General features: G+C 38.7%; 1 protein-coding gene across 1 annotated transcript; it reads left to right on the top strand.

Moving 5' to 3' along the window:
• Nucleotides 1-159: 159 nt before the first annotated feature.
• si:dkey-3d4.3 (actin-fragmin kinase) lies at nt 160-15,531 on the top strand. The gene is made up of 8 exons (XM_022213809.2): nt 160-247; nt 9,501-9,697; nt 10,749-10,831; nt 10,939-11,017; nt 12,431-12,477; nt 13,066-13,186; nt 13,671-13,860; nt 14,697-15,531. The coding sequence occupies exons 1-8, from the start codon at nt 183-185 to the stop codon at nt 15,334-15,336; spliced, it is 1,422 nt and encodes a 473-aa protein (XP_022069501.2). The 5' UTR covers nt 160-182; the 3' UTR covers nt 15,337-15,531.
• Nucleotides 15,532-18,749: the final 3,218 nt, after the last annotated feature.

The following is an 18,749-nucleotide window of genomic DNA, read 5'->3' as shown; positions in this document are numbered from 1 at the left end:
GTGTTTTTATTTCTGTATATTGTAGTAAGGATTTTACTGTTCATAGAATCGTATCACGTTGGGAGCTAAGGTATGGTAATGATTATGTAAACTGTTTCACAATTCAATCTCTCAGATATTAGCAATACTGCCTCATGTTTTCACGCTCTCGTAACCCGAGCGGGGCAGTTTACGAAGCGACCATGAACGCAGCAGCAGCCGTTAGCAGAGAGGCAACAGTGAGACGAAGAGGCACTGTGGGCTTCACGTAAGTAATAAACAAGCCTTAAATGTTACAGGAAGTTATTTTATTCTCGCGTAAAATGCTTGTCACACTGTTTCAAAGCTGAAACTACTTGGTTTCGAAAGACAAGTTGTCTTGTTTGGATCTAAAACCGTTATAATCGTGAAGAAGTTTCATGGAAGTGCCTCTCATCATTTCCTCCTCTTGTGCTACTTCTCCGTTATTGCTCTTGTCGATGTTCGTGCTTTAAATTGACCGAATGACATACTGACAGATATAAATGATTTAGTTAGTTGAATTTATTACATCAAGCAAACTCTTTAAAAAGTATGTGGGTGGTTTTTAGCCGGAAACAGAACCATGAATTAACGGGTCGTTTGTTCTGAGGTGGTTGTCATGACGTTCCCACCAGGTGATTAGTTTAACAGCTAATGATGACTTTGGTTAGCTAGCTAGCGACTATAGACATGACTACAATAGGAAGACACTTCATCATGTGTTCCTAGGCGATCAGTCGCTCATGTTGAGTGGAGTTATGTTATCAGACTGCCCGGGAGAAATGTACAGCGTGCGCTGACTTCACTGTTGAAATATAATGGAAAGGAGCCAATAAACTAAACGGCAGTAAGGTTTGAGATTATTAATGTTAGCTGTAGAACAAGAGGAACATAGTTCTGTGTGTGTCAACTGGAGACATTATGGGATTTCTGGCTCTTTAAAGGGAGCCGATCTTGAGGAGCTAATCAAAAGACTGACTCATATTTATTTATTTTAGAAGTCAAAAAGGGGTAATTGTTTTTATCAAGGAAACAGTCACTGGTAGCAGTTATAAGATACAATATGGATCGGAATAATCCAAACTCTACTGAGTTTTATTTGTGTTTTATACAATATTTTATTCTTATTTGCTCTTAATATTATATTATTATATTTTTTCTGTACTGTTAAAATGTTCTTCTGTGATTTATGTTGTTTTTATTGTTGTTTATATCTATGATATATGGCAGTGTAAGTTGTTTGTTGACCCGGACTTGAAAGAGATGTTTTCTGACAACTATTGCGCTGTGCTCTACCTTGCATGTCGTTCCCAGAAAAGTGTGTCCAAATGCTGCTACGTTTCCTTTGACTCTGGCTCATTTTATGCTTTTTTCCCCCCTGTTGCTAATATCTCCTCCCTACGATAAAGCAGTAAATGTGGCTCCGCTCCAGTCTCCAGTCAGTCGGACTCGGGCGGCGCTCACACTTTTTTCTATCTTAGCTGCATATATAGCTGTGTTCACATAAATGGAACATGGTGTAGACAACTCAAACTCAGAGATGTCATTAGTCGTTCACGTGAAGGCAGACTCATGGGGCACACAGGTAACACTTGAAGAAAGAGTAGGCAATTTGCACATACGAATGGCTCACAACTGCGCACCAGTTCTTATTGTTCACCTGAAAGAGCCCTTCAAACGAATGACTCGTTTGCAAACATCACATCTCCAGAAGGGAGTTGCATTAGACTCCCTGGGAGAAATGAACAGCGTGCCCGAAATTCACTGTTGAAATGCAATGGAAAGGTGCCAGTAAACTAAACGGTAGTAAAGCTGTGAGGTTATTAATGTTAGCTGTAGAACTAGAGGAACATGGTTCTGTGTGCCGGCTGAAGACATTAGGTGTTATTTAGTATTTCACTGTTAGATTATTTATTAGAGGTTCCACATATCATAGCAAACACATAAGCCTGTTAGTAATGAACACACTGCAGTAATGCCAAAAGCTTCGGTGAAAAAAAGCAACTGGACTTCTTGTTTTGGTTCCTCTAGATCGGGGGTGTGACACTCATCTTAGTTCAGGGGCCACATACAGGCCAGGTTGATCTCCAGTAGGCTGGACCAGTAAAATTACAGCATCGTAACCTATAAATAACCACAACTTCAAATTTTCCCGTGTTTCAGTACATTAAAGTACATTCTGAAAATGTTCACATTTAATGAACTACCTTCTTACAAAATATTTTGAAGAATCTGCAATTTCTGCACAAAAATAGTTGCAGTTTCAACAACATTATGCCTCAGTTTATTATCATTTGCGCATTACAGCTTACAGATCACAGTGTGTCTACCAAGGCACAAAACATTTAGTCACAGTTATCTGAAACTGAACATTATAGTATCTTACTGCATGATCAAAACAGCTTGTCACGATCTAGAAATTGTTTTAAACTTACAGTTTTACAAATTTACAATTTGCAGTTAATGTCTTTTCTGTCTTTTTTAATGCTTTGCAAAGTCATCCTGCGGGGCGGATTGGACGCTCTGGTGGGCTGGTTTTGCCCCGTGGGCCATATGTTTGACACCCCTGCTCTAGTTGTTTCAACGTCCAAACCAAAAAGAGGCATCCAGCTGCTTTCTACTGAAGCTCGTAGAGTTACCAGGACCTGGGTGACTGGACATGTACTCAGAGACAGTACAGTAACATTTTAACATGAAAGAATTGTAAGTGAATACAAAATGTTCTCTTGTCTTGTGAACTGAGGTATACTGCCACTGGACTCGCCACTGAAATGATGGCTTTGTAACAACATCAGTTTTTGTGACTCATCAAATCAACTCAGATTTTCATAATAACATCCTGTTGCAGCTAACTCTTCATCATGTATATGCAGGGGGGGACTTGTAAAAAGGCCAACTTGAGCATTTGCTGTCAAGCAGCGCAATATGATAGACCAAATTTGAACTGACACAATACATCTGTCAGTGAGGCAATCATTAGATTTACAAAAAGAATATTCCTGATCACTTGTATTGTTCATGATAGACTACAATGTGAAACAGTGAAACTAACTTTCCAAGGTTTTCTTCTTTGTTTTTGTGGACGGTAAAACAAAACTGAGTTTTTGTACTGATTACCGGGCACCTCATTTGATTAATGGCCTGATTTTATTAGAATTTTTGCAAAATTGTTGCTTGTCACTTCATTTCTTGTCAAGCAACAGTAAACAACTTGAATGATCCATCCTTATCACATGAATGATGTATTGCACTGTAACTGACTTCACACAGTAACCTTCAGTAATTCACCTCTGATTCGGTTTGTACTGCTTCTGCCTCCTCCGTTCTTTTCTCTTTCTTGTTCAACTGTTTGTTTAGATATTAGAGTTTTTAACAAATAGGCTTCACACTCCTCTCTGATATTTCTGCCTCTTCACCACTGTCCTCATCATCACCTTCAGGCTGTTTAAATAGATATGTTATTTTTCAAAGCCTTTTCCTTCGTTTAGCACCTTTCTCTCCACCATTGGCCTTAGGTTTTCTTTGTATTCCTGATTCAAACGGTATTGATACATGTCCAAAGTGCTCAATACTAATTGAGTGTGACTGTTCATATATTCGGTTCTGATGGCAAGAACTGCTATCTGCTATTGCAGATTTATCCAGCTATTGAATATGTGTATGTAGGTATATACACACGTGGACAAAATTGTTGGTACCCCTCAGTTAAAGAAGGAAAAACCCACAATTCTCACTGAAATCACTTGAAACTCACAAAAGTAACAATAAATAAAAATTTATTGAAAATTAAATAATCAAAATCAGCCATCACTTTTGAATTGTTGATTAACATAATTATTTAAAAAAAACAAACTAATGAAATAGGGCTGGACAAAAATGATGGTACCCATAACTTAATATTTTGTTGCACAACCTTTTGAGGCAATCACTGCAATTAAACGATTTCTGTATTTGTCAATGAGCGTTCTGCAGCTGTCAACAGGTATTTTGGCCCACTCCTCATGAGCAAACAGCTCCAGTTGTCTCAGGTTTGATGGGTGTCTTCTCCAAATGGCATGTTTCAGCTCCTTCCACATATGTTCAATGGGATTCAGATCTGGGCTCATAGAAGGCCACTTTAGAATAGTCCAACGCTTTTCTCTCAGCCATTCTTGGGTGTTTTTGGCTGTGTGTTTTGGATCGTTGTCCTGTTGGAAGACCCATGACCTGCGACTGAGACCAAGCTTTCTGACACTAGGCAGCACATTTCTCTCCAGAATGCCTTGATAGTCTTCAGATTTCATCGTACCTTGCACACTTTCAAGACACCCTGTGCCAGATGCAGCAAAGCAGCCCCAAAACATTACTGAGCCTCCTCCATGTTTCACCGTAGGGACAGTGTTCTTTTCTTCGCATGCTTGGTTTTTGAGTCTATGAACATAGAGTTGATGTGCCTTACCAAAAAGCTCCAGTTTGGTCTCATCTGTCCAAAGGACATTCTCCCAGAAGCTTTGTGGCTTGTCAACATGCATTTTTGCAAATTCCAGTCTCGCTTTTTTATGAGTTTTTTTCAGCAGTGGTGTCCTCCTTGGTCGTCTCCCATGAAGTCCACTTTGGCTCAAACAACGACGAATGGTGCGATCTGACACTGATGTACCTTGGCCTTGGAGTTCACCTTTAATTTCTTTGGAGGTTGCTCTGGGCTCTTTGGATACAATTCCAACGATCCGTCTCTTCAATTTGTCATCAGTTTTCCTCTTGCGGCCACGTCCAGGGAGGTTGGCTACTGTCCCGTGGGTCTTGAACTTCTGAATAATATGAGCCACTGTTGTCACAGGAACTTCAAGCTGTTTAGAGATGGTCTTATAGCCTTTACCTTTAAGATGTTTGTCTATAATTTTTTTTCGGATGTCCTGGGACAATTCTCTCCTTCGCTTTCTGTTGTCCATGTTCAGTGTGGTACACACCTTTTCACCAAACAGCAGGGTGACTACTTGTCTCCCTTTAAATAGGCAGACTGACTGATTATGAGTTTGGAAACACCTGTGATGTCAATTAAATGACACACCTGAGTTAATCATGTCACTCTGGTCAAATAGTTTTCAATCTTTTATAGAGGTACCATCATTTTTGTCCAGGCCTGTTTCATTAGTTTGTTTTTTTAAATAATTATGTTAATCAACAATTCAAAAGTGATGGCTGTTTTTGATTATTTAATTTTCAATAAATTTTTATTTATTGTTACTTTTGTGAGTTTCAAGTGATTTCAGTGAGAATTGTGGGTTTTTCCTTCTTTAACTGAGGGGTACCAACAATTTTGTCCACGTGTGTAGGCTATTAATACTGGGTTTTGAAAGAAAGACTCCCCTTAACATCAGCGTACTGGGAAAATGTCTGAACTTCCTCACGGCCTATTATAACATTAAAAAATGCACACAATCCTGACCAACAGTGAACAAAGCAGGTACAAGAGTAACCTTGGGATAACCCTAGTTTTCTTCCCCTCAGTGTAATCTCAGCAGCATGATATCTATGTTAGCTTTTCCATGTGTCAGGATTTTGGAGCTGATAAGTCCTTTAATAAAATTCTAAAAATAAGAGTAACTTGAAAGTTTGTAATCCACTTAGTGAAATATCAGGAAAAAATAAAACGATGCTGTGTCGCTTCTTCCTTGCCGAGTGTCTGAAGTTGACTGTCCTACATACAGTTGTGCTCATAAGTTTACATACCCTGGCCAAATTTGTGAAATATTGTCCTTTATTTTTTAGCAAATATGTTTGTTAATGGAAACATTTTTCTTTCATTTAGGGCTGGTGTTCCAACAAAGTTATTTATTGTCATGCAATTGTATTTGCTCTGATCATTCATGTTTTCACTTAAGAATGGAGCACATTATACAATTTCTGCCAGGGTATGTAAACTTATGAGCACAACTGTATTAGCGATTGCACAGTCATGTTTATTTAATTCTGTCAATTGCCAGGATTATTTTAGAAACACAGGCATTTACTGGAAAATATATAAGAATAAAATCCCTTTCTTATGATAACATAGTTTAGCTAGAAATAAGATTTTACTGAAATCTTAAGTTCATGTACACGCTTTATCCACTTAATTTAAAGCAGCAAAAACTTTAAAATGCCCTAAGCTATAAAACATTACCATAGGACACTGTAGTTTTTTCACCACTAGTATACCAATGATTAGTAATAATAAAGGGGACTGGTAACTAATACTTGGATGTAGATTTGGATTTGGAGTGGTGACAAAAGGTAGAGAAAGTGGCATATTTTAAATTCTTTATGGGGGAATCAGTAAGAAAAAAAAAGTAAAAATTATACTTTGTTTTGTTATTCTTAGTTTGTCCTATTAGCGATGTATATCTTCTTGTTTTAATCCCCAACAAACAAGGCAAAATCCCTCTTCATACAAGTAACAATCAGGTGTTTGAACAAAGTGGTGCTGAGTGTGTTACTATAATGACACAACCTCACAGCTGTTTGCTCATGTAGCAGTTTGACAACATGTAGAAGAAAGGCCACATAGGAGTCAAGGAGAAACAAGAATAAAACTTTTTTTTATCACTGTGGAAAAGTTGAATGTGCTTCCTTTGTCATAGATACTGCTGAATGGAAAGTTACTGTGCTGACATCCAGTGACAGAGCCTTACGCATTCTGTATTTCATGAATGTTGTAATTGGCTGCTGAAGTGAGTCATCGGTTTTCTCAATTTATTCAGGGTTGTTGAGATAAATGTTTTATAGGCCATTTTACCGTCAGTCACATGACAGAAAGTGAACCAACTGTTTGGATCACTGACTAATTGTTGAAGCGCTCTATTTGAAAAAAATTACTAACATTTAGCATTTCCTGCTTCTCAGATATTGAAGCACTCTGTTGCTTGCTTTTTTATTTCCAACACAGTACCTTGAATATCTTTTGAAGTGTGTATTTCATAGATCAAGTGAATAATTGATTAAATAATAACAGATTAATCTGCAATGAAAATATTCATTAGTTGCAGCATGTTTTGCAACATATGTGTACATGAGGTGTTACGTTCACCATAAATCAAATTACATATCTATAGTCTTACATTTTTTGTGTTTCTCCTATGAACTAGACTCAAAAGATTTAATAAAATACAACCCAAATGTTGCTGTGTAATCAACTTTGCCATGATTGTCAATCAGATTTTTGGCAATGTTTTTCAAAAAAACAGCTGCCATTCATTAATAACGTGTCCAAGAGAAAAGTAGAACGCACCGTACAATCAATTTTAAAATGTGACTTTCCTGCGTGAGAATTGCTACCTCAAGTAATTTTGAGTGTTAAAGCATATTATTTCTCGATTTTGTAATTGTTGATCTGATGCTGTCCTGCTATCAAATTTCTCCCCAGATTCATACTTCACAGTCTTTATAACCTCAATCTTTTATTGCAGTGTGTTTCCCCGCTGACACCCAGGCCCACATCACCAGTCATGTGCTTTGCGCGTCTCAAAGTCCCATCAGAACACCTATAGCTGCCAAGCTCTCTACAGCCATAACAACTGCTGTCCTGCTTGTAGGTGCCATATGTGTAAATGTTGTATTGGCATCAGCTGTTTGTCACCTTTCACTCACGTCACGTGAGTCTTTCTTTGCTAATGTTATCTGACCGAACACACAGAGCTACAGATAGCTAATGTTAGCTAGCAACTTACCTTAGAACAGTCTTCTTATTGATTTTGAAGGGATTCAGCTGATCATGTGGTCTCCCACACTGCTTAATCCACACGCGGCACCTTTCTTCTTGTGTCTTTTGCTTGGGGAATGCAAAAAAATCAACACCACCCTCCAAGCTTTGCCGTTAACGAGTGTCGGACTTGCAAGTACTGTACGCACACCGCTTCATCATATTGTCTTCTGCTGAAAGCTTGACAAACCTCTCATGCCTAGTTACAGTTGCTAAGGACTGGACAGTAGCCATTTGTGGGAGGGGCTTAGCGAAGGGTCAGTACTCCCTAACTTAGCCTCTCAGTGACTCGTTTTTGGTTTGGAGTCACTAAACTGCTTGTGCCACAATGGCTCATCATCCAGTATGCTGGAGTTGTATTTGTAGTAGACAGTAGCAGCTGGAGAGATGCAGAAGACTTTGAATTTCATCATGTGAAGGCAAAATAGATCATTACCTTCACCGTCTTTGGAAGCCTTTTGCTGACTGTTTACTCAGCACAACTGTAGTTTATACTGTTAAAGCAGGGATTTCATGTTCCATATTGCAGGAAAAAAGGCAGTGCTACCACTGTGGGCTTTTTTTCTTTATTTTGTTGATATATTAAACCCTGACCAGAGTCAAACATCTAGCAATCTTTAAAGAGGAGTTAAGCTTGTCAGTGTCTGACTGTCAAACAACTTCATTTTGATGAGACCATATTGAGTTTACCATGTGTCCATGTAGTCAATATTAAACTAATTTTAGCCTGATGTGTGACCAACAGTGCTGCTTTTGCTGCTACTACTATTTTCACACATTCTCACCAAGATATGACTTGCTCCTTATTGTTTTCCAACTAAGCATTGAAAATAAATGTATGGTCTGATGATAAACCAGTCGTTTGACCTGTTTTCAGGCAAGACTTGACACAAATTTACTTATCAGTTTTTTAGATTGATATTTCAGCTACGTCGTGTGTAAAATTCAGGGACTTGCCAAAGACAAATTTAGAAAAAAATGAGTCGTCTGGCCCACAGTACCTGAGGTATCCTGACATTAGTTTATTAGAACTGAGTTGTAAAACATGTGGTCTCTGATTGTCTTGTTACACAAAGCTCATCCACAGGCTAAGATGACTGTTTTCAAAGTCAGAGTTACTCTAACCATGATGAATAACCTGATTATAACGTGCAAATTCAATTAAATACCCCTTTAGACATCACCCAAAATAAATTGCGGTGTGGTGTCATGACTCTGCATGTTAATCTTTGTTCCATGTAAGTGTTATAACATAGTTAGCAGAGATACCATATATTTAAGGTAAGACACTGTGCATTTGCTGTAGTACTGTGTGTTACACTCTGGCTGAAGTATTCAGTTGTGCATTTCTCTTTTTCTATTATACTTTTTAAAGTGTCGTTCTGTTATTTTTGTTCACTTTGTAGTTTGTGTTTTTTTTCTTGTAGTGTGGTATGGGCCATGCTTCTGGGGATCAATAAAGTCATTCTATTGTATTCATTCTATTCTATTCCTGTACTGAAGCCTTTATTTCTGATCTGGAGATCACACAGATAGAACCTAGACTCATGTTTTTGCAGTAATAGACAAGTATTTGTTAATTTGCACTATCTAGGTGCTTCATTCAAAGGGACTGTAGTATAGGTACCTACAGTAGGAGCACTGCATGATGCAGTACATAAAAGACGATCCATCTGTTTGGAGAGACTTATTCGCTTTGTTCATACCTTCGTTTTGTCTCTCGAGAAGCTGCTATGTGTAAATTTTATGTCTTTTCTAAACACTTTCACATTGTTTCTTTTAGAAAATGGTCCAGTGAGCTTGCTCGGAGGATGCCAGTTATGAATCAAAGTAATCCCAGTCTGTGGACACAGCTCCCTCAGAGTAGTCGGTCTCCATGTGACCGCTACAAGCATGTATGCTGCAGTTATGATGGATATGTCTATATCCTGGGAGGCAGAGAGAGCAGATGTCTCAGGGACTTCTGGAAGTACAGCGTGGGTAAGAGCCTCAGCTAATCAATTCATTAAAGTACTAACATTAAACTGTATGTTGTTGCTCAGAATATTTCAGAATCATAAATTTTCTTTTTTGTAATTTAAAAAAAAGCAACTTTCATGTAATCTTTATTCATTATACATGGAGTGAAATACTGCATGCTTTATTTTAATGTTGATGATTATGACTTATAGCTCATGAAAATCCGAAATCCAGTATCTTTAAATTTTGCAATATTATAAGAACAGTCAGAAAAGGATTCATAAGAACAGAAATGTTAAACTTTTGAAAAGTTTGTTCATTTACACTTGGATGGGCTTCTTCATTACAAATCACTGCATCAGTGTGGTGTGACATGGAGGTGGTTAGCCTGTGGCTCTGCTGAAGTGTTATTGCTTTGACAGCACCCTTCACCACATACACAGTTCTATGGGTTTCAGGGCACGTAAGTTGGTTGGCCAATGAAACACAGTACTATCATGGTCAGCAGACCATTTGGTAGTACTGGATCAGAAGTGCTGATAAGAGCTAATCAGTAATACTAAATTACAATGATGTCATAATAAATGTTTTGCAAAAGTTCACACAGGACACCAAAACAGTTAACGACGTGCATGGCTTCCTCTTGCTTGTGTCTAGCTGTCAGACGTGACTTCCTGATTGGTCTGCTGCCAGACAACTTTCAACCAATATCCTGTTAACTTTTTCATGACTTATGTGGATATTTGCATCCACCTTGGCATGTTTTCATACCATTAGTGCTCCATAATCATTCAACAGGAAACAAACATGCCTTCCATGTGTTTTATTTTTACATCAAGTAAACATCAAGTGTTATGTTTGCTAAAATGATGCTTTTACAATAACCTCCCCTCCCCCCGTGTTTACAAGCTGTAACCAGCATTTTAACCAACAGTGTGTATATATGGACAGCTACTCTACATTATATGCTTTTCTTACAGCGAGACAACAGAGGAGAATGAGTTGCATCACATAGAATGGTGTGCCACAGTGTGATCCTTAGGTAATCAAACAACTGTGTTCCATATTATAGTATTTAACGAATGGACAGAGTTGAACTGTACCGGTGAAGCAGCACCAGAAGAGCTAGAGGAACATTCTATGGTGGCTCATGAGGTAAAAATTTATAAGAAACTCTTTTTGCATTTTTTCTCTAAATAAATGACGTTGCAGTGCTTATGTCTCTACTAATACGACACTGTCTGGTGTCATAACCTTTTCAGGGTTTCCTGTATGTGTTTGGAGGCCTGTTGGACTCTGCATACACTCAGTGTAGATGTCCTCTCTGGGTATTTGATATTGGTGAGTTTAATTGTGGAGGTGCATACACGGTAAAACTTAAACTGGCAGTCTGTCGTCCAGGTATTGTCAGCACACTCTCCGGTTTTAAAGATTCAACTTGTTGTTACATGTTGATTCCCATCTCACACCTCCAGGTTCCTGTGAACTTATTCACTACTGTAGATCACAACTGACTGTGAAACTTGTCAGAGCTGTCACACTCTTTCAAAGTTGAAGTTGCACAGCCTTCAAAATTAGCAGGAATGTAGGAAAATATCACTTATGCTAACAAACATTAGTCATTGGAAGTAACTGTGACAAAGCAACCTGGAGCTGAAACATACTATTAGGATACACTTCATACTTGAAAAATTCCACAACTTGTTGGTACCTGTGTGGTTTAGTTTGGCTGGCTGAGCTGTGTGCCTGTTTCAATATTGCTTTAAGTTTTTTTTTTCAAATCCTTGCCTCTGTATTTATTTATTTTTATATAATTATAGCTTTTAGTAATATTTATGTCTAACACTTAATATATTGTTCCGGCAGTATGTCTTGTACTTGACATTGGTTTATTTAATTATTATTTCCACCATACAGTGTTTTACAGCAAGATGAAAAAAATTGTTCTCCGTGTTTATGTTCACAAAAAATATATAAAAATGTGTTCATGTAACCCTGTTTACCACTGGCCTTATACATTTTTATTAGTGAAGCTTTTTTTCTTAACGGTGGACCAAAACAGCTTCATGTAGCATTTGCTTTGTAGCTTCAATTCTGTACTGTAGTCTAAATTAAAAATTTGTTGTTTTACATACAGGGGCTGCACAGTGGGGTAGTGGTTAGCACTTTCTCCTTGCAGCAAGAAGATCCCTGGTTCCCGTCCCAGCTTTCCCGGGATCTTTCTGCATGGAGTTTGCATGTTCTCCCTGTGCATGCGTGGGTTTTCTTCGGGCACTCCGGCTTCCTCCCACAGTCCAAAAACATGCTGAGGTTAATTGGTTACTCTAAATTGCCCGTAGGTGTGAATGTGAGTGTGATTGTGTGTCTGTATATGTAGCACTGTGACAGACTGGCGACCTGTCCAGGGTGTCCCCTGCCTTCGCCCGAGTCAGCTGAGATAGGCTCCAGTCCCCCACAACCCTAGTGAGGATAAAGCGGTGTATAGAGAATGGATGGATGGATGTTTTACATTCAATCTGACAATCACTGATCCGCCACAGTATTGCCTAATGTTGTCCCACTTGTGCTGCCAAAACAGCTTTGACCCATGGGACATGGGCTGGCTGTTTTATTTTTTCAACTGATGAGTATATATATATATATATATATATATATATATATAGTCTGAAGACTATCATGACTATTTTTAAAATTATTTTCTTTTCTCTTTAACTACAGCTCTACATTTATTTTCTTTCACTGTGTGTGTTTCAGCAAAACAGAAGTGGGTGCACTGCCAGGGAAAGACCAGCAGTTCTCAGGTACTCAGTGCTTTCATTCAGATAATATGACGTGATATGAGAAAACAGTTTGCTCCTCTTGCTCTTGCCAAGTTTCGTTGTTAGTATTCATACAGACAACAATCCTTAAAGATTAGCAACTGACCTGTTATTGTCAGTAGTGATAGCTAACCCTAGATTTCACTGAACAATACTGTAGTCTTCACAGATAAGTGTGTGACGTATGTCATTAAGAAATTTAAAGGCCATAGAATTAGTAAGAAATGTTGCTAACACACAATATATTCTAGAAAAAACACATTAATTAAATCAAAACACATTTACAGATGTATCTAAACTGGTAGAAAATACAGTTAGCAGGTATTAATAGAAACCAAAACAGAAACTTGGGCTCTGAGAAAGTGCAATGCAGAAGCTTGTTTGCTCCCAGCGGTCTTAAACCCAGTCACATCAGATGTAGTCTTTTGTGGACTCCGCAGAACCTAAACGAGACAAATACAGAGACATGAAAAAATTAACTAAAATTGTAGGTGAGGTTAGTTTAAACTTACCAGAAATAATAATTTGTAGTTGAAAGCCTTTCATGTGTGTGTTTGTTTCTGTGCGTAGACCCAAATGCCTACCAATAGAAAAGGACACAGTGCTGTGGTGATTGACTCTGCTATGCTGATGTATGGAGGTTTCATAGACATTAAAGGATCCTCACAGGACTTTTGGAGGTTGGATTTTGGTGAGTTTATATTTTCTTTTGTGACCATGTGACAATACACTAATGAAAAATTGAGATAATCCACTTTACAGCAGCCTCTCTGCAGTTTGACCCATTTTCTTTCAAGTAAACTACCTGTCCATCCAGGCTTTTAGAATATGCTGGATTCCACTTGGACTAATTCAAACAACATAGATGTAAGAATGGAACTGTGTAAATCTGCCTTTCACACAACAAGGTGGAGTACATAAATTCTATTGTACAAATAAGGCGGGAGTTCATGCAAAGTTAGATGGAAGAACCTTTCGAACTGTCAGACAAGCATTTTTACAGAGAATATCTCGCAAATGTCTGCACACAGAAAGCAGCAACTTCTGAAAGCTCTATGTTAACATGCTGTAACTCACCCTTTATTTCATTTGAACTCTGGCACTGTGAATGTACAGTGCAAGTTGCAGTACATGCAGTCATTGCTGATACATGTGTGTATCTGCATGTATGACAGATACCATGGCTTGGTCCCTGCTGAGTGGTTCTGAGCAGGACTCATTAGGGCCAGGCCCTAGACACAGTCACTCGGCCATTGCCTGTCGAGGGTGCATGTACCTGTTTGGGGGCTTAAAAGGCTTGCGGGAGCAGAGAGACTTCTGGAGGTGGAATTCCACCAGCCAGACATGGAGTTCCCTCAAAAACAGGTGAGTGATTAATCTGTTAGTTTGTCTTTGGAAACTGTTAATAGTGCAGTAAAATGTAGTACTGAACAAAGGGACGTCAACATGTTGTATTTACTTCTGGATATGTTCCAAGAGAATTCTTACTGTCTTCAAAATGTTAAAGCCATCTCTTTCAAAACAGAAGACCAGTGTTTTTCACAAGGATTTACTAGCTTGAAAATTGCTCTTTCCTAATGAAACTAGTATTGCTTAAAGTCTCTGTCTGGTCATTGATTAAACCACTAAAATCTAATATTTAAAAAATAATAATTTTTTGAATTTTTTTCCCATGTCATTTTCACAAAATAACAGAGTTGTTTTCCATTGAAATATACAACTGATGAAGTCTCCACCTCTCCCCACTCACATTTCCCACACGCTTTACATTTGTACAATTCAGATATCTTTAGAATCCTCCTTCATTTGCAGTTCTTTCTTCAAATCAAATCAAGTTTTATTGTCATTTAGCTGTACATACAACAATAGTGCAGGCAAGATGAGACTCTGTTTCTCCGGGATCCAATTTTAAGCAATTAAGCAAACTTTATAGCAGAGAAAAAAATGGAAAATAGAAAATAATTTAAGAACACCCACACTTACGCAATCACATGCCCACCCTTCCTCCTGCCCTCATGCATACCCACATCCACAAACTTGGCAGTTCAACTATTGTATTGGTTGTATGTGGTCAGTATAACATTGGAATTTTCACTACATCATGGTCACAGCTGGAGATCAGACAAAAAGTTAAATTCACACAATAGACATTGTGTTGTGTGTTCCTTCCTGATAACGCCACCTGTGGTTGTTGTTCTCAGGTCTGGTCCTCCCAGACTGATGGGCCACTCAGCTGTGGCCTATAAGGACAGTATGCTTCTTTTTGGGGGAGGTGAGACCCAAAACTCTCCAAAGAATTGCCTGTGGAGGTACAGCTTCACTACTCAGACCTGGAGGCAGGTCGCCACATTCCCAGGCTCCAACCCTCCAGACAAGATTCACCACTGCTGTGTTGGGCTCGGTCCCAGCTACAAGTCTACCACCAGTGGTCCCTGCTCTATCTCCAGACCGCAGCTCAGTTTTCCAGATTGGAAATGCAGGCCCTTTAAAAACAAATGTTTCCCTGCCACACTCAGTTTTCTGGGGTCAGAGGCTGCTATAGAGCTGGAGACGTTCAGTCCAGACAAGTGCTACCACAGCAAAACACGCAAAAATTCTTCTGAAGTGAACACAAGTAAAGACGCTTTGATCGGAACAGATGCACAGTGGAAAGGAAGCTGTTTGACCTTTGAGAACAAAGCTTTCAAGAAACAGTGGAGCTGCACTGAGGAGGACCTGCTTCAGGAAGAGAATGAAGATATTGCCCAGCATCTGCCTGATCTGCTACTGGTTCTAGGGGGAAGACCTTGCACCAGACACAGTCCTATCTCCATATGGCAAATGACCCTAACTGACTCATAACAGCCTATGATGAACAAACTTTACAAATATGGTCTGTAAAAGAGAAGCATAAAAAACAGTGTTAAATTATCACTTTAACAAATCTTATGTTTAAATGTTTACTGACTTTGTGTATGAGAATATAGCTTGACATATTTTTATAACTAACTAAAATGTTGCATTAACACAAGCAATAAAATTTTGTGTTAACAATTATCTCTGTATCTGTTTGCACACTGGAATTATTATACAATGTCCTTAGACTAGTGTGCCGAATGTGTTCCGCCATTTATGTGTACAGGAACGTGCAAAGGAAATGGTAAAAACAACATGCTCAGTTGCTATGTATTGCCTTGTACTGAAAGTCTTTGACATACTTTAACCCCACAAGCTTCCAGATTGGCAGCCATTTTAGAGGTGGTAATAATGCCTACAGTATATCCTAAATCACACATGAGGGGGTCAGGGCTTAACATTTTGCCTGATGGCCTAAAGGCCTGGTTCAGTCACTGGCATGAGAAGTAAATGGTGCCTTTTGGCATGCCCAGTGAAAGATATTACCCCACCACTCGCAACTACTCAACATTATAAAGTGTAGTGCTTGTTTTCAGGTATACTTCTGAATAAAAATTGACTTGAACTGGGAAAAATTTATGGGAACAAAGAGGCTTTGAAGATTTCACTACTAACCTTCCCTTTTTGATGAAAATTGTAAAAATGTGAACCAATGCTTGATTTCACATGAAGTTAGTTTTGAAAAGGCTTACATTATCAGAATATTAATACTTAAAGAAAACTGATCGACCACATTTCACATCAAACACATCTAAACTCTCTTTGACATGGCTGACAAAAATGAGGCACCTTCATGATGTGATTTAAACCAATAAGAAGAATCAAGAATCTTAATTGTTACTGTGTTTTCACACAACAAAATTACGATTGGTGACTCCAGCCATCGATAAAAAAGTAGAAAAAGGCACACTATATACAAATAAAATTTAAAGAAAATACTTAAAAGATATAAATATGTACACAGAGTTAGTGCACATGAGCAGTCGGATCAGTGTAAGTGTAAACAATGTTTGGCTTCACAAAACAAAATATGCTATATTAAGGCAATAAGGCCCCCAGGGTGTTTTTCTGACCAAAATCCCAGCGGGGGAGAAAAAAAAAACGCAATAAACTCTGCTAAATGGACTCAAAATATGTTTAGGTTAGTTAAGTAAATCTGTTCAAAGAGGACATGCGCTTTGTCTGTGTAAGAGTAGAAAGTAAACTAATCAGCTATTATGCAGTAGACCAGGCTGCTCTAATCCATCCCTGGTGCTGCTCTTCATTTTGTTTGACCTATTGACCTACATTAATGCTCTCATACATGACACAGAATTTTTCTTGAAAATAAAAACACATAAGACAAATATTTTTACCAGGACTTAGAGTAACACAACCTGACATGAATTCATATTATTAGCCCTGTTACTGTGTATCCTCAAGACCACTATGTTACTTCTTGGTCTGTTGCAGTGGTTGCCAACTTTTGCTAACTGTTGTAGTTATAGCGAGAGAGCTAAAAACTACGTGTAACTGCACAGTACCGCCATGAGTGCTGAAATGCGCTGTGAGTAGTTTACACAGATTTTTCCCATTCATATAGTTTAATTTGAAGGGTTCATATAGGATGAAGATAGTATAAAAGTATAAACAATAAACATTCACACCTACGGACAATTTGGAATCATCAGTTAACCTCAGCATGTTTTTGGACCGTGGAAGGAAGCTGGAGTACTTGGAGAAAACCCACGCAATCACAGGCAGAATGTGCAAACACCATGCAGGAAGATCCGAGATCCAGACCAGGACACGAATCCAGGACCTTCTAGCTGTGAGGCAGGGCCGGAGTGGGACTCATTTTCAGCCCTGGAGTTTCATGCCGAAGACCAACCCATTTTAGATCATGACCTATTGTTATTAAAATCATGTAATTATAAAATTTTATATTAGGTCTACAATAGCACACTGTTCTGTAAAGCCATGTAATTCAGTGTATTTTTCTAAAATATTTCCAATTCAGTGCAGGTAAGGGTTGCTTCACAATGAGGATTTATTTCAACAAGAGTGTACATCTCCAACATTATTCTTCACAACAATATCAAAATCTATATTCTGTTTACAGATATCTTAACCTTAAAAATGAAACAAAAGAATAAATAAAAATATGTAATTTTAAATTTAAAAATCAAGTGTTGTACTGGGCTGCACAGTGGAGTAGTGGTTAGCACTTTCACCTTGCAGCAAGAAGATCCCCGGTTCAAATCTCGGCCTGGGCCTAGGATCTTTCTGCATGGAGTTTGCATGTTCTCCCTGTACATGCGTGGGTTTTCTCCGGGCACTCCAGCTTCCTCCCACAGTCCAAAAATATGCTGAGGTTAATTGATCACTGAGTGAATGGGAGTGTGATTGTTTGTCTGTACATGTAGCCCTGCAACAGACTGGCGACCTGTCCAGGGTGTCCCCTGCCTTCGCCCGAGTCAGCTGAGATAGGCTCCAGCCCCCCGCAACCTTAGTGAGGATAAAGCGGGGTATAGAGAATGGATGGATGGAAGTATTGTACTTTCTAATAACACTTATCTCTTTTTCCTCTGCAAGGAAACAGTTCCATCACAACTTAGATTTCACGAATATGAGAACATGAGTTAAAGGGCAAATCTCCAACACTATTCTTTACAACATTGGAATACATGTATGTACATCCTGTGACTGAGGGCGAGCACAGAAATCAAAACTATCAACCGAATCATCTTCATCTGTCACTAACTTGAAGTTCAGGGTTCTGCTGTTGAGCTGCTGCCTCTTTAATCAGTCCCTGAGTAGACTCTGCTCTCCAGGGGCGGCTCCAGATTAATTTTAGTGGGGGGGCACCGGGGGGTACAACAGATATTTTGGGGGGCCACCGAAAAATTGCAAGAAAAATGAAAGCTGCAACCAACCTCTCGCTTTTACAAAGTAAAAGTAGTAGGCTCAACGACAGTGTCCTGAGGGCAATTAAGTGACAAATATTGTGCAAGAACAGCACTATATACAACCCTGTCAATTTACACTTCTTGGAATGTTTACTGACAATTATCACACCTAAAATAAGAAATAATATTCTGTACTTTTAGCAACTAGTTCTCAGCTGTATACCATAAACATCATAGGGTTCTGTATACGAATCAGTCTAAATCAAAATGAGTACTACCCAATACACAGTGAACAACAACAAACAGTACCCTTGATCTGTGATAAAATAATCTTAAATGTTCTGTGCAGTAATCCATTCCATCCATTCTCTATACACCGCTTTATCCTCATTAGGGTTGCAGGGGGTGCTGGAGCCTATCTCAGCGGACTCGGGCGAAGGCGGGGGACACCCTGGACAGGTCGCCAGTCTG

The sequence above is a fragment of the Acanthochromis polyacanthus genome, chromosome 14 (assembly GCF_021347895.1).
Source record: "Acanthochromis polyacanthus isolate Apoly-LR-REF ecotype Palm Island chromosome 14, KAUST_Apoly_ChrSc, whole genome shotgun sequence".
Lineage (NCBI taxonomy): Eukaryota > Metazoa > Chordata > Actinopteri > Pomacentridae > Acanthochromis > Acanthochromis polyacanthus.
This window is presented reverse-complemented; position numbering and strand designations above follow the sequence as displayed.